The sequence below is a fragment of the Colobus angolensis genome, unplaced genomic scaffold (genome assembly GCF_000951035.1).
Source record: "Colobus angolensis palliatus isolate OR3802 unplaced genomic scaffold, Cang.pa_1.0 Scaffold78, whole genome shotgun sequence".
NCBI classification, from domain to species: Eukaryota; Metazoa; Chordata; class Mammalia; order Primates; family Cercopithecidae; genus Colobus; species Colobus angolensis.
The window spans coordinates 6,990,827-7,012,865 of record NW_012121598.1 but is presented as its reverse complement, the minus strand read 5'-3'; the positions used below and the strand labels follow the sequence as shown (position 1 = coordinate 7,012,865).

The following is a 22,039-nucleotide window of genomic DNA, read 5'->3' as shown; positions in this document are numbered from 1 at the left end:
CTTGTGGGCATTTAGTGCTATAAATTTCCCTCTACACACTGCTTTAAATGTGTCCCAGAGATTCTGGTACATTGTGTCTTTGTTCTCATTGGTTTCAAAGAACATCTTTATTTCTACCTTCATTTCATTATTTACCTGGTAGTCATTCAGGGGCATGTTGTTCAGTTTCCACATAGTTGTGTGGTTTTGAGTGAGTTCTTAATCCTGAGCTCTAATCTGGTTGCATTGTGGGCTGAGAGACAGTTTGTTGTGATTTCCATTCTATTACATTTGCTGAGAAGTGTTTTACTTCCAATTATGTTGTCAATTTTAGAATAAATGTGATGTGGTGCTGAGAAGAATGTATATTCTGTTGATTTGGGGTGGAGAGTTCTGTAGATGTCTATTAGGTCCACTTGGTCCAGAGCTGAGTTCAAGTCCTGGATATCCTTGTTATTTTCTGTCTCGTTGATCTGTCTAATACTGACAGTGGGGTGTTAAAGTCTCCCATTATTATTGTGTGGGAGTCTAAGTCTCTTTGTAGGTCTGTAAGAACTTGTTTTATGAATCTGGGTGCTCCTGTATTGGGTGTGTAGATATTTAGGATAGTTAGCTCTTCTTGTTTAATTGATCCTTTTACCATTATGTAATGCCCGTCTTTGTCTCTTTTTATCTTTGTTGATTTAAAGTCTGTTTTATCAGAGACCAGGATTGCAACCTCTGCTTTTTTTACTTTCCATTTGCTTGGTAGATCTTCCTCCATCCCTTTATTTTGAGCTTATGTGTGTCTTTGTACATGAGATCGGTCTCCTGGATACAGCACACTGATGAGTCTTGACTCTTTATCCAATTTGCCAGTCTGTGTCTTTTAATTGGGGCACTTAGCCCATTTACATTTAAGGTTAATATTGTTACATGTGAATTTGATCCTGTCATTATGATGCTAGATGGTTACCTCACCCATTAATTGATGTAGTTTCTTCATAGCATTGATGGTCTTTACAATTTGGCATGTTTTGGCAGTGGCTGGTACTGGTTGGTCCTATCCATGTTTAGTGCTTCCTTCAGGAGCTCTTGTAAGGCAGGCCTGGTGGTGACAGAATCTCTCAGCATTTGCTTGTCTGTAAAGGATTTTATTTCTCCTTCACTTATGAAGCTTAGTTTGGTTGGATAAAAAATTCTGGGTTGAAAATTCTTTTCTTTAAGAATGTTGAATATTGGCCCCTACTCTCTTCTGGCTTGTAGGGTTTCTGCCGAGAGATCTGCTGTTAGTCTGATGGGCTTCCCTTTGTGGGTAACCTGACCTTTCTCTCTGGCTGCCCTTAACATTTTTCCTTCATTTCAACCTTGGTGAATCTGACAATTATGTGTCTTGGGGTTGCTCTTCTCGAGGAGTATCTTTGTGGTGTTCTCCGTATTTCCTGAATTTGAATTTTGGCCTGCCTTGCTAGGTTAGGGAAGTTCTTTTGGATAATATCCTGAAGAGTGTTTTCTAACTTGGTTCCATTCTCCCCGTCACTTTCAGGTACACCAATCAAACGTAAATTTGGTCTTTTCACATAGTCTCACATTTCTTGGAGGCTTTGTTCGTGTTTTTTTTTTTTTTTTTCACTTTTCTTTCTCTAATCTTGTCTTCTTACTTTACTTCATTAATTTGATCTTCAATCACTGATATCCTTTCTTCCACTTGATTAAATCGGCTATTGAAGCTTGTGTATGCTTTATGAAGTTCTCGTACTGTCGTTTTCAGTTATGAAATTATCGTACTGTGGTTTTCAGCTCCATCAGGTCACTTAAGCTCTTCTCTACACTGGTTATTCTATTTAGCCATTCATCTAACCTTTTTTCAATGTTTTTACCTTCCTTGCAATGGGTTAGAACATGCTCCTTTAGCTCAGAGAAGTTTGTTATTACCAACCTTCTGAAGCCTACTTCTGTCTACTCGTCAAACTCATTCTCTGTCCAGTTTTGTTCCCTTGCTAGTGAGGAGCTGTGTTCCTTTGGAGAAGAGGCGTTCCGGTTTTGGGAATTTTCTGCCTTTCTGCTCTGGTTTCTCCCCATCTTTGTGGTTTTATCTACCTTTAGTCTTTGATGTTGGTGACCTACAAATGGGGTTTTGGTGTGGATGTCCTTATTGTTGATGTTTATGCTATTCCTTTCTGTTTGTTAGTTTTCCTTCTAACAGACAGGCCCCTCAGCTGCAGGTCTGCTGGAGTTTGCTGGAGGTCCACTCCAGACCCTGTTTTCCTGGGTATCACCAGCAGAGGCTTCAGAACAGCAAATATTGCTGTCTGATCCCTCCTCTGGAAGCTTCATCCCAGAGGGACACCTGCCTGTATGAGGTGTCTGTCAGCCCCTACTGGGAGGTGTCTCCCAGTCAGGCTACACAGGGGTCAGGGACCCACTTGAGGAGGCAATCTGTCCATTATCGGAGCGCGAATGCCATGCTGGGAGAAGCACTGCTCTCTTCAGAGCTGTCAGGCAAGGACATTTAAGTCTGGAGAAGCTGTCTGCTGCCTTTTGTTCAGATATGCCCTGTCCCCAGAGGTGGAATCTAGAGAGGCAGTAGGCCTTCCTGAGCTGTGGTGGGCTCCGCCCAGTTCAAGCTTCCCTGCCGCTTTGTTTATACTGTGAGCATAGAACCGCCTACTCAAGCCTCAGCAATGGCAGACACCCCTGCCCCTGCCAAGCTCCAGCATCTCAGGTGGATCTCAGACTGCTGTGCTAGCAGTGAGCAAGGCTCCATGGGCATGGGACCTGCCGAGCCAGGCATGGGAGAGAATCTCCTGGTCTGCTGGTTGTGAAGACTGTGGGAAAAGCACAGTATTTGGGCAGGAGTGTACTGCTCCTCCAGATACAGTCACTCATGGCTTCTCTTGGCTAGGAAAGGGAAATCCTCCAACCCCTTGTGCTTCCTGGGTGAGGCGATGCCCCACCCTGCTTCAGCTCACCCTCCGTGGGCTGCACCCACTGTCCAACCAGTCCCATTGAGATGAACCAGGTACCTCAGTTGGAAATGCAGAAATCACCCGTCTTCTGCGTCGATCTCACTGGGAGCTGTAGACCAGAGCTGTTCCTATTCGGCCATCTTGGAAGTAACCTCTCAAGTTTTATTTCTAATAAACAGTGCTGTCCTAAACTCTTGATTTTTATATGGCTCACTGTAAATAACAGTAGCTTTTTAAATACATTTGAGCCTTCTCCCCATTGGCATTCAGTGGGGACAAATTCCATTTGAATGCTCAGTTACTATAGATGTGGTTATATGGAAGTGCTTGGGGCACAGTAAACTAAACTCAATCACAGGTGACTTACATTTGCATCCTGGCTTGGCCACATGTGGTGTAATCTTAGTTCAGCATTCAACTTCTTTGAGTCTCAGTTGCCTCATCTGTAAAATGGCTGTGTTCACCACAAACCCCAAAATATGTTTTCTGATTGAATGCAAAACAGCCTTAAATGGGCACATGTCTAAATGGATGCCAGTCACACAGGGCTTCACTGATTCTAACAATATATCAGAATAATAATTTATAATATGAAAGCAGAATAAGGTTTGAGGTCCACAAATGTCATCCACCAGAAACGCCTTTTTACCTCAGGTTTGAATGCTAAAAATGAAGACTTTCTGCCAGGGCTCCCAATAAAACAGTCACCCAGGCACAGTGACAACCAAGAAAACCTTTCCTAAAATCATCACTTTGTTCCCTTGGTTCTGCCTCTCTTCTCTGCTTATCCTTCAGGAGGGGGGATTGGGGGAGTCAGGAGGGGAGGAGGGTGGTGTGACACATCTTAGAGCTGGAATGGAGGACAAGTGAAAAATTTCTATTAGGAGTGATGCTCTTCAGAAAACAGTAGCAAAATCATGTTTTGAAACCTCTATCCACATAAATTAATATATATATATGTATATGTATATCTTCCTGTGGTCCCTCTACTTTTTATAGATTGTACTATGACTATACCAAATAAATTAAAAATGTTTTACTGATAAATAATAGTTGTACATATTTTTGGGGGTAAATGTGATATTTTGATACCTTTATACAATGTGTATGCAGTGATCAAATTAGAGTAATTGGGACAGCCATCACCTCAAAGGCTTATTTTTGTGTTGGCAACATTACAATTCTTCTCTTCTAGCTATTTTGAAATTTATAATAAATTATTAAATACAACAACTTCTTCCTTCTAACTAACTGTATTTTTGTACCTCTTAACCAACTTCTCTTTGTCCCCACTCCCTTCCCAGGCTTTGGTAACCACCATTCTACTCTTTACCTCCATGAGAACCACTTTTTTTAAGCTCCCACATGTGAGAACATGCTATATATATTTTTTTTGTGCTTGGCTTGTTTCAGTTAACACAATGACCTCCAGTCCCATCCATGGTGCTGCAAATGACAGGATTTCATCTTTTTTTATGTTTGAATAATATTTCAGTGTGGATATATACCACATTTTCTCCATCCATTTGTCTGTTGATGAACTTTTAGGTTGATTCCATATCTTGACTGTTGTCAACAGTGCTGCAGTAAACATGGGAGGGCAGATATCTCTTCAATATATTGATTTCCTTTCTCTTGGATATATACCCAGCAGTGGGATTGTTGGATCATATGTAGTTCTAATTTCAGTTTTTGAGGAACCACCATACTGTTTCCCATAATGGCTGTACTACTCTACATTCCCACCACCAGTATGTTCCCCTTTCTCCATACCTTTGACAACATTTGTTACCAAATAAAGTATTCTTTAAAAAGCAAGTTATAAAAGGTCAAATTTGCCTGAAAAGTGTTACCAAAAGAATCCAGCTCCTAGTGTAGTGCTTTTCATATGATAGGCATTCAACACATAGTTGTTGCATTAAAAACAGCATCAAAGTGATTATTATATTTGGAATTTATTTAATCCACTTAGTAAGTTATCTATTTGGTCTAGAATAGGAGTTAGATTATTAGATTATTTACCAGTAGTGTTGACAGTTGATTGTGAACTAACCCCACCCCTGCAATTTTACTCAAAATAATACATGAAACAGAAGTGACAAATCATTTCTTTATCCCTTTATTCATTTACATACAAAGTATATTGTGAATATTTTTGCTTTACTGAAAAACATCTACTAAAAGGCAGAAATAGCACAAAACCATACAGAGATAAGAATCCTTAAACTGCTCATTTCACCTTACCAATTATCTAGTTCTGCTATCTTTCTATTTTAATGACAGGTTTCAAATTCAAAACTGCTTTCAATCTGCAGATTTAGATATGTAATAACTGCTGGTAAAAACATTGATTTTTGTAGCCTGGTTCCTCTTTTACATGAGTGCTTATTTCAAGTTTGCTGTGATCACCATAGAAATATTCTCTATTGCTAGAGGTTGGAGGTTATGATCATTCATTTATCTAACAAGTACCTTCAAACAGCTATTCTGTGCCAGGACCATGATAGGTAGTCATTACTTTCATGTCATGTTTTAAATGCTATTTTAGATCTTCCAAAAGGCACATTACTTTAAATCAAAAGATCAAGTCAAGACAACTTTCGTTTTTCGTTTCTTTTTTTGTTTGTTTGTTTGAGATGGAGTTTCGCTCTGTCGCCCAGGCTGGAGTGCAGTGGTGTGATCTCGGCTCACTACAAGTTCCGCCTACTGGGTTCACGCCATTCTCCTGCCTCAGCCTCCCAAGTAGCTGGGACTACAGGCGCCCGCCACCACGCCCGGCTAATTTTTTGTATTTTTTAGTAGAGATGGGGTTTCACCATGTTAGCCAGGATGGTCTCGATCTCCTGACCTCATGATCTGCCCACCTCGACCTCCCAAAATGCTGGGATTACAGGTGTGAGCCACCACGCCCAGCCCAACTTTAGTTTTTCTAACTTGATTCAAGGGCTGAGCATTAAATGCCACAGAACAATAGGTTGATGCCCAGGCTTTTGATAAGTGACATATTTTAGCAAATATATGAAAGCCAGTCATTGTGTGTAAATCTAGCATAGCTTGATGGTTAAGCTTCCTGGTTGTAGAACCAGAAAGACTTGGTAGTGAATTTGGCTCTGCCATTTACTGGTTTTATTACCTTGGATAACTTACCTAACCTCTCTGAGGCTGTTTTCTCATTTGTTAAAATTGGAACTAATAAGAGTATATACCTCATAGCATTACAGTGACAAATGGATGAGATGTTGTGTGGAAAGCACAAAGATCGGTGCTGGTATTTACTAATTCCTCAATAAATTAGCTATTAATAGGAGTTATTAATTGGCTATTGATAGGAAGAATAAAAATCATGATAGTGATGGTGTAAGTATTTACCTGGGTCAAGGGACTTCTTTATTTGGCTAAATTATCTAAAATCCATAGGAAGAACAGAACTTTTAGTTGGCTATTTTTCTTTTATCTATCTATCTATCTATCTATCTATCTATCTATCTATCTATCTATCTATCTATCTATCGTCTCGTTCTATTGCCCAGACTGGAGTGCAGAGGTGCGATCATAGCTCACTGCAGCCTAGAACTCCTGGGCTCAAGCCAATTGTTCTCACCTTAGCCTCTTAAGTAGCTGGGACCAGAGTTGTGCGTTACCACATCCGGCTGGCTATTTTTTTCATATTCTGGTTAACAAGGTGTCAAACACAAAATGCTTCACGATTTGGTTGTCTAAAATATTTTAGACACACATTAATCTATTTCAAAGATTAAAATATACTTTAATATTTCTTTTTTTTTTGAGACGGAGTCTCCCTCTGTTGCCTAGGCTAGAGTGCAGTGGCATGATTTTAGCTCATTGCAAACTCTGCCTCCTGGGTTCAAGTGATTCTTCTGCCTCAGTCCCCTGAGTAGCTGGGGCTACAGGCGCGTGCCACCATGCCCACTAGTTCTTGTATTTTTAGTAGAGATGGGGTTTCACCATATTGGCCAGGCTGGTCTCAAATTCCTGACCTCATGATCCGCCCACCTCGGCCTCCCAAAGTGCTGGGATTACAGGCGTGAGCCATTGTGCCCAGCTACTTCAATATTTCTATAGGTGCCTAGTTCCTGAAGGATTTTAAGGTCATAATATGCAATGACTGCAGATGCAAAAGTTTTAGAAAATGTATCCTAAGCACAGAACAAACCCTAAATGTTCAGTTAGTTAAATGCCAAACTTATCTTGTTTCTTTCTCTGTAAATTGTAATGCTGACAAAATTCCAGATAACTTAAAGCATCTGACAGTTTGGTTCCGAAGTTTTACTATTGCATTGTAACTATAATTTTGCTCATTAACTGTGTAGAATGTAAGTTTACCAGATCTAAAAAATTGTTAGCTAATGAAACAAATTAAATAGAGCCTCCAGTGGATTAAATAACTTCATGTTATATTTCTAAGAATTCTACTCACAATGGCCACAGGGTCATTGCTGCGAGTTGCGGCCAGGCTGAACTTCTTCACGTGAGTGTTGGTCTCCAGAGCCTTTGCAAATTCCCTCAGGGTTGGAATTGGAATGTTCTAAGACAGAGAAGACATGGCTAGTTGATGACCCATTCTATGGCACACTTTTGCCAAGGTAAGAACCCACAACCTTTAAATACCATATGTGTGTAGATAAATACATGATATCCCTTCTAAATGAGGGTTGTTACCTAGCCTTCAGCAACCAAGCTATCCTGAGCCAACAGCACCACTTAGTGTCCAACAGGGGAATCTAGTCTACCACTATGGTACCTCTTGAGTGTCGTCTTTCTGTTTTCCCTTACCAAGAAAGTATGCACATACTACACCTCCCTCTTTTTATTTTTCACTCTATATTCTAGCCAGACTGATATACTTGCCATTATTTTAATATACCACAGTCTTTCTCTTTTTCAGACCTTTATATATGCTTTCCCCTTAGCCTGGAAATTCCTTTTGTCATTTTCTCTGATTAATTCCTACTCATCTTTCGAGACTCAGATATAATATCATCTCCTTTGTTTACTGGATCTCCTAGGTAGCATTAAAATTTTTCTTTCTTGCAACTCAATGACATTTGGGGGCTCACCACATCATGTTATAATTATCTGTTTAGTGTTTTTCTCCTAGTATAATATTTTTCAGAGTAAAGGCTGAAAAAATCTTATTCATCTTTTAGTCCTTTTTCTAGATCATTTACCACAGTAATGACCACTGGGGAAGGATACAATATGGGGTGCAGTTAGAAGTGGAGAAGAGTCCTGGCTGCACTATAGGCTAGCTCTATGACCTTAACAACTCTTTAAGTCCCACTAATAATTAAATGAGATAATAAATTCCAAGTATTTAGTAAAGGACATGGCACATAGTACACACTCAATAAAAGTTGGTTATTATTAAATGCTAAGAACTGGCCCAAAAAGAATAAACAAAAGAGACTTCAGGTTTTCAGGTAATATTTACACACATACACACACGCTCTCTCTCTCTCTCTCTCTTTCTTTCTCTCTCTCTCTTCTGCTCTTCCCCTTTGAGAGTGGCATGACTTATCAAATTGAATAAAGTGGAAGTAACAACATCTTCAGTAACTTCAGAAACCAGGTCAAAACAGGTATTGTGGCTTCCTGCTTTCTCATCTTTCTGTCTTGGATCACTCGCTCTGGGGAGCCACATGGTGAGAAATGGAGGCCTCTTCTCAACAGCCACATGAATCTGCCATCTTGGAACTGGATCCTCCTGCCCCAGGCAAGCCTGGTACTGCAGCCTTGGATGACAACTTCACTGTCACCTCATTTGAGACCCTGAGTCACACTATCCAGCTAGCCACTACCAGACTCCTGACACTGAAAAATTGTGTGAAATAATAAATGTCTGTTGTTTGAAGCCTCTGAGTTTTGGAGTAATTCGTTACTCAGCAATAGATATAACTAATGTACTACACTTAACTCAGGTATGGTGATTCTTTTCAAATAATTGTAGAAATCACTGTTTTCCAAAACCCACTTCTTTTGAATAGGATACCTTGACTCCAACTCAGTGACTACAAAGAACTGCAAACAGGTGCGTAAACAAGCAATTGGTCATCTCTGGTAAGTTTTCTGACCTCATGATAAATTAAGTGACTGATGATAATCACAATGAAATACCTTAATGTTGTTGAGGTTGACTTCTTGCAAGCTAGGATCATTGGCTTTCATCTGCTGCAGGCTTATTTCCACGTTTGTGGGATTGGGTGGTTCCTCAAATACTGGCTTTACCTTTTCACCTTTGACAACATCTAAAACACAAGTTTTCATTTTAAAAAAATGCAAAGTCTCTCCTATCAAAATCAGTGGCAACTTCCCAAAAAATGACATTTCTTTCATATGCTCTGATTCCAATAAGACTTTAATAGCAATGACAGTAGGTTTATCCTCAGCTGAGCAAGCATGGGAGTGGTGTAGCTCTGAGTCACAGTTTGGAAGGCTGGTGTTTCTCAACTGCAATGAGAATTCCCTGGGGCTAACACTGCATGGAGCCAAAAGTTCAGGAGGCCCTGCAGCAAACTCCAATGTTCAAAATATCCATGGACAGTTATTGCTGCCCCATATGGACATCTGTCAGACTATACTAACTAGACTTCAGGATCTGAGATACAAATCAGACACCACAATAAGTCTTCACTTCCCAAACTCTAATACCCCTCTGGCCTCTTGATCATACCCTACCCTCCTCTGAGTTCTATTCTGGAGCTTTAGTTTTAAGGAAGGTATGGGAAGAGAAAGGGATAAAACAGAAGAATGGAAGTTAACAGAGATACAAAGGATTAACATCCCAACATACACAGAGCTCTTACAAATCAATAAAGCGACCCAATTAAAAATGAACCAGTAATACGATCAGAAGAATCTGTCACTCAATCAAAAATATAAAAAAGTAACTAAGCTCCAAAATAAAGAAAGGAGATACCATTTCATTAACAAACAAGTGTGAAACAAGATAACATTTGGAGTTGGCAACAATGTGGAGGAAAAAGCATCTTCCTACTTCTCTGTAAGTGAGAATGTGATCTGATGCAAATGTTTTGGGAGAGTAATTTGGCATTATCTATCACAATTTAAGATGTGCATGTTCTATGACCCAGCAATTCTATAGAAGTCTTATCTACAAAAATAGCACAGATACATAAAGATATATATTCACGGATATTCCCTGTTCCCTGATATATTACTTGTGACAGCAAAACATGATAAAATGTCCATCGATATGAAAATGGGTAAATAAAGTATAGCATCATCACATAACAACTCATTGTCTACTCATTAAAAGAATCTGTTCACGAGCCAGGCATGGTGGCTCACACCTATAATCTCAGCACTTTGGGAGGCTGAAGCAGGAGAGTTGCTTGAGGCCAGAAGTTTGAGACCAGGCTGGGCAACATAGTGAGACCCAGTCTCTACAATAAATTTTTAAAATTAGCCAGGTGTAATTTTGCCTGTAGTCCTAGCTGCTCAGGGGACTAAGGTGGGAGAATCCCTTGATCCCAGGAGTCTGAGGCTGCAGTCAGCCATGGTAGTGACGCCGGACTCCAGCCTGGACAACAGAATGAGACCCTGCCTCAAAAAAAAAAAAAAAAAAAAAGGATCTTCATTATCTATCCATTAAAAAAGTTATCTACTCATTAAAAGAATGAAGGAAACCTATAGGTACTGATAAGAGACCACAATTTGAAGACAAGTTAATATTTGTGTGTATGTGTATGTATAAATGTCCAGAAGGTTATGCATCAGATTGTTAACAGCAAACATTGTCAGAATGTTACCCTTTGATGCTGAAGCTAAAAAGGATGAGCATTTTTTATCCATAAGTATAAGAAACAAGAAAGGCTAGCCTAGGCAACATAGCAAGATCCTGTCTCTACAAAATAAAAATAAAAATAATTAACTGAGTGTGGTGGCATGCACCTGTAGTCCCAGCTACTCAGGAGGCTGACCGGGAGGATCGTTTGAGTCCAGCAGCTGGAAGCTGCAAAGAGCTATGACTGCACCATTGTACTCCAGCCTGGGCAACAGGGCAAGCCTCTATCTCAAAAAATAAAAGGAATATTGCTCATTGTGTGTCTAAATTACCACTATAAATAATATTTCATATATACACTACTGAGATTAGAAAGCATCTCCCAAGTCTCTGTTAAGTGAATAAAATAAAATTAACCTAAGAAAAGTTGTAATCCTAAAAATGAACTGGGTGTGGTGGCACACGCCTGTAGTCCCAGCTACTCATGAGGCTGAGGCAGGAGAATTGCTTGAACCCAGAAGGTCGAGGTTGCAGTGAGCCCAGATCGCGCCACTGCACTCCAGCCTGGGTGACAAAGCAAGACTCCATCTCAAAAAAAAAAAAAAAGCTGTAATTTTCTATGAGTTTTCAAAGCATATGGATCACACTGTACTGAAATGACCTGAATATTGGTCCTTCCTTACCCCAGACAGATAAATTTCTTTGGGCAAGGACCACTTTCATCTTTGTACCTAATCCTAGAACATTCCTGACACATAGTAGGTATTTAGTGGATGACTGACGAATGAATGAATAAAAAAGTCTGATTAATTGTTTACTGCTACAGGAAATGTTGACATAGAAGATGGTGGTGTGGAATGTCCTGTGCACGTAAGTCCATGCCAGCATGTCTTTCATGCCAACTGAGGGAAGTGGGCATTCAAATTCTAACGATAAGCTCTATTACTGAGACAAAAAGACACTCAAATAGAGAAGGGAACTTATTTAAGCTGCCATAATTGATTAAAACATCCTTAGGAACATGAAACTCTGCATTTTGTGATGACTAAGCAATCTCATATCAGCATTTTTTTTCATGAATATGGATTATATCATTTAATGCAGATCCATATATCAACAATTTCATCTTCTGACTAAACAGACCTACCAAGAAAGTGTTCTGGGCAACACACACTGATTTGTGCTACTTTCACCGCCAGATGGCGCTTTCATTGTCAGCTGCTCTGTATCCTAGCCAAAGGAGAGAGTGCAAAGCCTGCAAGAGTCAACAGGCCTCTCTCCTGCCAGCAACCCTGGAGGCTCCAAAGCTTTACAAAACTACAGATTCCACATCAACTTACTTCTGACAGGCCCTTTGCCACCTTTATTGTTGGTTGTTTCTTCATCGAACTTTGGATTGTTGAGCAAATTGTGTACTCCAAGGACAGCTAAAAACAGACAGTCAACAAATGAGCATTATGTTTGGAGAAGCACATGAGGATGTCCACATTGTTAATATGCCCCTTGAAGAACAATTCTTTACATCATAAATGTAAGTCCCTGAGTCCTCTTTCCTTGCACAGTGTGTGGTACATGTATAGTGTTAAACACACTTACTTGAAAACCCTCCTTTCAAGACCACCAGTAATCTTCATGTCTTTCTACATCTCCACATGTAGAACCATTTAGGGTCTGAGGAACAGTGGCCACAATTTACTGAAAATCTGCCTAGACCTCCTAGTTAAATAGACTCAACGTTTCAGTTTTCTCATCTGTAAAATGAGAAGGTAGGACTGAGACTAATGATTTTCAAGATCTAACATTATATAGATGACTGCATATATTTTTCCAGAGGCCTCTTTCAATGTCAGCCTCCTCATCTCTCAGTACCAAATATAATTGTCTCTAGAGCATTCCAGCGTGGGGAAAAAAAAGCAACATCAGCAATAAAAGGTCAGTTAAGCGTACTGAGATTTTCAGCTTCCTGTATTACACAGAATTTGCACCAGGAGGCAGCACAGGATGCAGGAAACAACATTGGGGAAGAACGAACGCGGGGCTGGACTGAACCTGCAGCTTCTATGCAGATTTCCCTTTGCTAATGAAATTCTAGATGACATTGGCCACCTGGAGAAGGATCCCAGAAGGGATAATAATCTGTTGACAGGTGGCAGAGGAGTGCCTCTGAGATGCTCATCAGCTGTACTGTAAGCTACATATTGAAGGAGGGAGGCAGCTGGCACAGCACAAGGAAGGGCAAATGGTCAGAGCTAGCAAGGACCCGGTGAAGAGGGGGACTTGGGAGCGGTCAAGAATCCTGACTCTGACACATGTTAAACTGTGTGACTTGGGAAGTTGTTAAATGTCTGAGTCTCCATTTCCTCATCTGTAAAACAGGGATAATAATTATACTTTATTACCAAGATTAAATGACCTTCTATGTGTCAGGCACTGTTCTAAGTGCTTTACAAATTCTTGTTAAATAAATAAGAATTTGTCACTGTGGGCTGGGTGTGATGGCTCATGCCTATTATCTCAGCACTTGGGAGGCCGAGGTGGGCGGATCACGAGGTCAAGAGATCGAGACCATCCTGGCCAACATGGCGAAGCCTTGTCTCTACAAAAAATACAAAAATTAGCTGAGCATGGAGGTGGGCTCCTGTAATCCCAGCTACTTGGGAGGCTGAGGCAGGAGAATCGCTTGAACTCAGGAGGCGGAGGTTGCAGTGAGCAGAGATTGCGCCACTGCACTCCAGCCTGGGTGAGAGTGAGACTCCGTCTCAAAAAAAAAAAAAAAAAAAAAAAAAGACTTTGTCACTGTGTCTCTGTGAAGGGGACAGGAGAAGAAGAAGGTGTCCCATTTGATAAACACTGAGGCCACACAACGAACACATCTTCTTGCTCTGGCTCCATGCTCACCAAGTAACTTCTAATTACAATTTGGCTCCCATTGCCAGGTTTTCGTTTTTATCTGTTATCTGTGAATTGGGCTAATGGATCATTTCCCACCACTTTGCTCCAATCTGACTACTTCCATGTATACTGATAAGATCAGATTTCCAGTCCAGAGCTCCCACAGTTTAGGGCTGGGAACTAGACTCTGGATGGTGACCACACTGACACCCAGCCAGTCTAAGAGGCACTGTCTTGCAGGTCAACTGCCACTCTCTTGAAGAACTTTCTCTCTGCTCTCTATCTGCCACAATAACATGGGCAATACACCAACACTCTTTCTTATCTAAAACTCAATGGCTGCCAGCCCATCTGCCCATGGGGCTGCCTTCAGTCTTCCAGAAGGGTCCACCCTAAAGAAGATGCTGCCAACACCCCCAGCCAAGCTTCCTTCTGAATTCCTAGGGAACACAGGATGAGGGAGGGAAGCTGAGTAAGGATGAACAAGGATAGTTTTCTATTTGGATTCTCTCTCCAGTTTTACTGTATGAATTTCAGGATCTAGTATCTTCCAAATAATTGGTGTTTTTCTCTTTTTCCTTTCTCAAGGCGTTTCCTGGGAATTCAACTTCAGCCTGGCATTCTCCCTCTGGGCAATTCTGGTGGAGACCATGAAGCAACCCCTGGGAGGACCAATAACCATAACAGGATCCCTCCACAGCAACCCCAGGGCTAAGATCAGTGGGTGCAAAACACCTTCTTCACCAGGTGAAGCAAGTGCCTCAACTCCTGCAGTGGCCAATATTAAGTTCACAAACATGGGAACTTCCTGACATCATCACAGAAGGAATGAGAATGGAATTGAGATGGCTGGTACATATTAGAATAAGGCTGGTTCTCCTGGGAGGAAAGAGGTGATTATTACATATAGTCTTCCAATGGAATAAAAATTCTTGCTAAAGCTGTGGACTTGTTTTTAAAGCACCTCTATCCTGTAGGGATCTAATAACCCTGTGTATGTAGAAGGAAGATCTAATGTATAAATATACCGGTACATGCAGAAAATCTTTCTTGAAGGGTATACAAGACTCGAGAGTGGGCCTAGGCAATTAAGGTCGAGAGACTTACTTTTCATTATACATTCTTTTGTACTCTTTGACTTTTTTCTATCTGCATTTTAAATAATAATAATTATAATCATTATTATGTTGCTATTGTTAAGACTAGAAGGCTAACAGACCTCTTAGCATTTTCTGAATCAAAAGGGAACAGTGACCGTGGGAAGAACCAGAACTTCATAGAAATGTTGTGATGATAAAATGCCAAATGTGAAAGCTCCTTAGAAAGCAAAAGAACTGTTGTTTTATTCTTTAAGTTCTCAACACTCCTTCATATTTGTTTGCTTTAATTTCTCACAGTAACTCTTGAGTTTTGCGGGATGGGTGTTATTTGCAGCTGAAATAGAGCAAAATAACATTTGCTTAGAGAGGTTAAGTCACCTGCATTAAGACTGACAGCTCCATAATGGCTGGTGTCAACCTGCTATTCTCCTACCTACAGAGAAGCTCAAAGGCTGCTGGCATGGGTGCCAGTGCATGCTGGGAGGTCATGGAGCTAGACAGGAAAGTTCCCAGAGTTCAGGACTAACCTGCAAGATCATAGAGTTCGGTGTCAGAGGCACTGGCCAAAGCTTCTTCCAGTTCTGGGTCAAGGGTCACTTTTTCTTCTTTACGAGTTTCTATAGGCTTTTCTTTAGGGATAAAGACTCTCCCTTTAAATCAGAAGAAAAACAAAAATATTGAGTACTACTGCCTTATTGGTAGGGTAAGTAGACTGAGCAGAGAATGCAGTTCTGGCCATTGAGACCCATATGATTAAGCCAGTTCACATCCAACTGAGATTCCTGGATGGCCAGGATGGTGCCAACATCGATAAGTCACTGTCAGAGGGAAGGAACACTGCAGGAGGAATCCTGCATTCTGCCACACAGAGATCTGAGACTATAGTCCTTAAACACAGAGGGCAATGGTGGCTTCTACCCCTTTCCTATTGGCGGTACTGCCCTTGGGTCTGGGCAGGAGAGGTTCTGCCCTGAGTCGTGCACTTTAGAGGACCCCATACTAGTCTTCCTGTGGCTGCACCTCTCGGGAGAAACCATGAGGCGAAAGGGATGTTCCCATCTAGCATATAGGCCACTTTCTAGACCACACTTCAGGAACCTAGGACCCTGGAATGTCTTGCCCAAAGAGCCCCGTGCCTGCCTCTAGGGCCTCCATAAGCCCCTTCCCATGTCTATCCTCCTGAAGGCAGGTCACGCTGCTGGGTGTGTACCCCCAGGTCAAGGGGAGGCTATTTGTGGGGGAGCCTGGATGAAGCTTGGATATGTGGGCTTGGGTGTCCAGCATGTGTGTTTGAGGCCCTGGCAGTGTGGCACAGATCAATATCCCTGCACGGAACTCTTGGAAGTCTAAGAATACTGGCCTTCTAGGTATATCTAAAGGAGGATACAGCATATTTTAATGGTTTGTTAGCCTTTAAATATTTGGAAAATGTGGTATGTGGGCTTCTATTTATATTCTTGTCTTGGACCCTGCAAATGTTAAAAGCAGGTTCATATAAACAGCACCGGGGTTCCTGAGTAACAAACTGGCGAGCCCCTGGGGTACTTCCTCTAAATTGGGAATGCAGACAACTAGCATGCCACATCTGGGGTCAGGTGGGCTAGTGTAGTGACCTGGGGACATAGCCACCACTCTAGAGTCACCAAAGCAGGCATGATTGTAAGGAAAAATCAGGGTCACTATACTTTATATAGTGGGGGTCTGTGAGCAACAAGGCATTCTGTGCTTCCCACAGATGCATCCTCTGCTGCCATCTCCCACTTCATTCTGTCAGTTAGATTCCATTTATTTTGTCCCCCACTCATTTCTGAAAATGCTGATATCGATTCCCTAACTCCCAGCTCAAACTTCTGGACTGATGAAATAACACTGCTGTACCCAGGAGGATGGCACAGTTCCTGCTCCTAACTTCCATCCATGCCAACAAATCCACTTCCCACACGTGCACCCAGGACATTCTACAGCCATGATCAAGACACCCCAGAGCATTCATATTCCTTTCTAATTCTTTCCAGCTTTTGACTCTTGGTTTCTCTCTTTTTTGAAGCTGGTCTTACTTTTTGGGCATAATCTTTGAAATTGTTCTCTTCCATTTTGATTTTTAGAGTTCCCTAAAGGCTCATCTGGCTCCAGTTTCAGACCACTGGGACCCAAGTTCTCTCCAGGTCTCCTTAGCTAGGCTGGCTTATCCCACTCCCATGGGAAAGGAAAAGGTCCAACCCAAAGTCAATAACCTTCCTGCATGAGAACTCTCCAGGAGACTTCCCTGATTACAAGGGCTGTGTATTTCCTGTTTTACCATATTGTCAAATGGCTGGATGAGTAAACAGGAGCGTGTCAGAGCTGGGCACTCCAAAGACAGGAAAGAAAGGCACTGCTTGTGGTCAGTCTGGGGCATCCTGGCAACAAGGTCGTTATCACTGACATGCATCCTACTTCCTGCCTTGGGATCACTTTAGCCGCCACATTTCTCAGAAGGAAGGAAAATACACTGGGAAAAAAGTAGGAGGATGGCCAGAAGATAGAAAATGGAAAAAGAAATCAACTAATCAGTAACATCTCAAATACTGGGGTTCATCTCAGACTTAATATTCCTAGTATCTATGGCCTGAAACATTTTCTTTCTGGCCAAGATGATCTTAGGTCTAGAGTTAAAATAAGATTTCTTTCTTTATTTTTTTGTTTTTAAAGACAGGGTCTCACTCCCTCACCCGGGCTGGAGTGCAGTGGTGCAATCATAACTTACTGTAACCTTGACCTTCTGGGCTTGAGCAATCCTCCTGCCTTGGCCTCCCAAAGTGCTGGGATTACAGGCATGAGCCACTGTGCCCAACCTAATATAGGATTTTCTAAGTTCCTCTTTCCTGGTACTAAACACAAGGTACACAGCTATTGGTATTCAGGAGAACTGCTGATACAAAGCCATTCCTGGAGGTCCAACCAAATAACAAGTTCTAAGCAAAACTCTGCACCAGAGTAAAATCTAGCCCAGGAACCTGAGGTGTGCCAGCACACAGTATTCAGCACTGCGGTTGTGCAGCCTCTCTTGAGGACCTCATAGCAGCTTCCCGCTGCTCCTGGATGGTCTCACTGGTCCTTCTGGGGGTCCTGCATACTCTTCACTCTGCTCTGCTGCTCTGATTATAAAACTTGCTCCCTGCTCATTTTATTCAATTGTGCTACTTCTCAACCTTCTCCTAAGCCACACTATGCAACTGTATACCCTTTTTATATCTCTATTACTCAGACAGCTCCTACGTTCCTAACTCTCCCACCAACCATCTGGAGATCAATCTTGATCATGAGATAATTTACCATAGCCACTCCTAAGACCTCTACACTAAGAACAAAAGATAACAGCTTTTCCCTTATTATGCTGTCACTACTTGATGTTAATTGGGACTTTATTGAAGATTTGACATAATTTTTTTCACAATTAAATTAGACTAATAGCAACTATGCAGCTATAGAAACAGCTCCATATTTTCACAGTAATACGTGATTATTTGCCTGGTTTGTAACTGTTCACAATTACTTTATTTATTATTTTTTTGGAGGCAGGATCTCACTTTATCACCCAGGCTGGAGTGCAGGGGCAGGATCATAGCTCATGGCAATCTTGAACTCCTGGGTTCATGGGATCCTTCTGCCTCAGCCTCCCAAAGTGCTGGGATTACAGCTGTGAGCCACCACATGTGGCCCAATTTTACTTTCTTTTTTTTGTTTTATTTTTATTTTTATTTTTATTTATTTATTTTTTTTGAGACGGAGTCTCGCTTTGTCGCCCAGGCTGGAGTGCAGTGGCATCATCTCGGCTCACTGCAAGCTCCACCTCCTGGGTTCACGCCATTCTCCTGCCTTAGCCTCCGAGTAGCTGGGACTACAGGCACGCACCACCACGCCCGGCTAATTTTTTGTATTTTTAGTAGAGACGGGGTTTCACCGTGTTAGCCAGGATGGTCTTGATCTCCTGACCTCATGATCCGCCCACCTTGGCCTCCCAAAGAGCTGGGATTACAGGCGTGAGCCACCCACCACGCCTGGCAATTCTACTTTCTTAACGACATTCTCAATGGTGCGTGACCCACTGAATGTGTGCAATACAGAGGGCAGCCTGGACATTATGTGAGACAAGGCAGTAGCACTCTGCCTCATGCCAACTAGGAGCTGGATGCTCCTGCTCCTACTGCTGCAGTACAGATTTCTGAGATGCCATTCACTTGAACCCATGTTTATCAAGTGCCTCCCATGCCAGTTTCTGTGCCAGGATAAAAAAAAGACCCTATCACATGAAAACATGCAAAAACCAAAGTAAATAAAGTGATAAACATTGTCACAGTGTTGTGAAAGCAATAAGCACCAGTCATAGTAGAAAGAAGAGAGGTCAGAGAAAGCCTGGGGCCCTGAAATTTAAGCTAAGACCCTTAGGATGTGAAAAATGGGGACATGAGTCAGAAGGAAGAGTCCATGAGAAGACCAGCCTGAGGAAGGAAAAGAACTCAGCAGGTTCAGGGAAGTGAATGAAGACAGTGGGGCCTGAGGATTAGCAAGGGAAGGCCAGATGCAGGTAGAGAGCTGGATGGAGGCTGTATCTACTTTAAAGACCACAGTAAGGATTTGAGACATTAAGAAGGGAAATGCCAAGATTTTGTTTATTTGTTTATTTATTTTAAGACAGGGTTCCACTCTGTTGCCCAAGCTGTAGTGTAGTGACATGATCACGGCTCACTGCAGCTTTGACCTCCTGGGTTCAAGGGATCCTCCCATTATCAGCGGCTAAGTAGCTGGGAACATGGGTGCGCCATCATGCTTGGCTAATTTTTGTATCTTTTGTAGAGACGGGGTTTTGCCATGTTGCCCAGGCTGGTCTTGAACTCCTGGGCTCGAGTGATCCTCCTGCCTCAGCCTCCCAAAGTGCAGCAATTACAGGTGTGAGCCATTGTGCCCAGCCAACATGATCTGATTTGTATTATAAAAAGATTGTAATTGCTGTGAGGTTATCAACAATTCCATTAGAATCTTTGGGGTCAAGTCAGCATCTATAGCTGAGGAAGCTGGACAGGCTACTGATAGTCACTCTTCCTCCCAAGGGAGCACAGGGTCGGGAGCTAAAGAGAAGCGTTCCCTATTCTTGGCTCAGAGCTCAGTCCTGGCAATGGAAAAACATCTCCTTGCTCCTCACAACCTTCCTAGCTCTGTCATCCTGTTTCTCTCACTAGACTACAAGCTCCTTGAGGGCAGGGCAGGGTCTTATTTGCCTGTGGTTCTAGCATCTGGCCACAAGGCTCTGCACAGAGGAGGCATTCAGTAGATGATGGATGCATGAATGACTGCACTGAACTTTAATGGTAGCCTCTAAGGTTAGAGGTGCAGTGCTACAGCCATCCTGGACATGGAGCAGAAAGGCCTTGAGGGACTTCCAAAGTTGGTAAAGCACCAGGCTAAGAGAAACACACCAGTGCCTAGGAAACTCTCAGGCATGACACCACCTCACATTTCCAAAACTTTCTTTGGGGTTTGAGATTTTTTCAATAAACTAATTTGAGAACCATCACACCCTAAGCAGTTAGCCTATATATTTGATCATGTTTCTTTTTCCCTTCAGTGTATTCTCCCCAACTCATCCTCCCCTGACTAATGGCATCCTATACCATAGCGATACATATATTACAACTGATGAACTTTCACGGAGACATCATTATCACCCAACGTCCACAGTTTCCATTAGGGTTCACCCTTGGTGTTATATTTCCTATGGGTTTGGCCCATTGTAGAATGACATGTGTCTCGCAGCCATGATTCTTTTTAATACTGAATCCAGTTCATGGGCTTATTTCCCATTTCCAGGACAGTTCCCTTGCTTGACCCTCCACGACAATAAAATAAATACTGAATCGAGTTCATGGCTTATTTCTCATTTCTGGGACAGTTCCTTTGCTTGACCCTCCACGACAATAAAATAAATACTGAATCGAGTTCATGGCTTATTTCTCATTTCTGGGACAGTTCCTTTGCTTGACCCTCCATAACAATAAAAGAGGTACTCTTAATTAAGAGAGCCTCCGTTCCAAAAAAAAAAAACAAAAGAGTACCTCCGTTCCAAGATGCTCTGCCTGTGGTCCTTACCTTTCTTTTCTCCAGTGAAGGGCACAAAGTCCTCTCTGTCTTTCTGTTCCAAAGCCTCCTTCTCCAGGTACATGAGGAGGTGCTCACGGTCAAAGGGGCCGGTGGCTGCCTTCTGTGTCTGGTCTTTCTGTCGAAATCCAGCCGGTAGCATGGCACTCTGACAAGACAGAGGTGTGAGCAGGAAGGAAGATGTCTGCCGGCCTGTACTTTGCTACTTCCTCTTCCACCCCCACTCACTATGTGCTGGGGAAGCAGGAAGGATACCTACGCAGAATGTGCGTGTGAGCTGAGGGCTGGGGGCTCTGGGACGTCTCTGAGGCCTTACTTGTTCTAATGTTCTGGGCTGACAGGGGGCTCCCAATGAGCTCAAGCAGCGCAGAGATGGCTAGAGCAGTCTCTGAGTCTTCTGAAGCTGCCTCCTAGAACACGGAGGCAAAAGACCTCTTTCCTTGTAGATCACGCTTAGGTTTGGCTAGGGCTTCACCCAAGGAGCTCCCAGGCAGAAACATGAGACTCTAACAAGGAGCCGACATGGGGAACCCCTCTCCTGCAGAAGCAGCCAAGCTGATAAGTAACTATTACGATGATATTAATGTCTGCTTGATAAAACTTTGCGATTCCTTCCTTAAGTCAAAGAAAAAAAACAACAGAATACCTGTATTTTTAAAAGTAAACACCATATCCAAAGTATCTGATGTATCGGAATACTATATACATAATTTTGTTTTAGTTACATTTTTATTTATAGTAAAATCACTATTTTGGATGCCTCCAATTCTAAGTTTAAGATCATACCAGCAGGTATGAAGAAAGTGCTTGCTAAACAAACAATACAACAAGAGACTTAGCTTTTCAAGAATTCATAAAAACATTGGAAACTCCATTGAAATGAACTTGATATCATGATTATAGTCAGTCTATTCATTGTTATAAGTTCATCAAAGAGTTCACATTATTTGTGCATTTGAAAGAAATTAGATATTTTTTAAAAATCTGCATTTGGGGTCGGCTGTGGTGGCTTATGCCTGTAATCAAGCACTTTGGGAGGCTGAGGTGGGCGGATTACCTCAGGTCAGGAATTTGAGACCAACATGGTCAACATGGCGAAACCCTATTTCTACTAAAAATACAAAAATTAGCCAGGCATGATGACATGTACCTGTAATCCCAGCTACTTGGGAGGCTGAGGCAGGAGAATTGCTTGAACCCGGGAGGCAGAGTTTGCAGTG

At 42.0% G+C, this 22,039-nt stretch overlaps 1 protein-coding gene across 2 annotated transcripts in view; it reads right to left on the bottom strand.

Annotated features, from left to right (window-relative positions):
• TMOD2 (tropomodulin 2 (neuronal)) overlaps window positions 1–22,039 on the bottom strand; it is a 45,288-nt gene that overhangs the window by 22,499 nt on the left and 750 nt on the right. Inside the window, exons 2-6 of one of the 2 annotated variants that reach the window (XM_011928624.1) lie at window positions 20,811–20,967; window positions 15,212–15,334; window positions 12,033–12,119; window positions 9,063–9,193; window positions 7,366–7,473 (exon numbers count right to left, since the gene is read on the bottom strand). In XM_011928624.1, the coding sequence (XP_011784014.1) occupies window positions 7,366–7,473; window positions 9,063–9,193; window positions 12,033–12,119; window positions 15,212–15,334; window positions 20,811–20,967 (606 nt within the window). The remainder of the gene's footprint in view (window positions 1–7,365; window positions 7,474–9,062; window positions 9,194–12,032; window positions 12,120–15,211; window positions 15,335–20,810; window positions 20,968–22,039) is intronic. The other variant, XM_011928626.1, reaches the window with a different exon arrangement.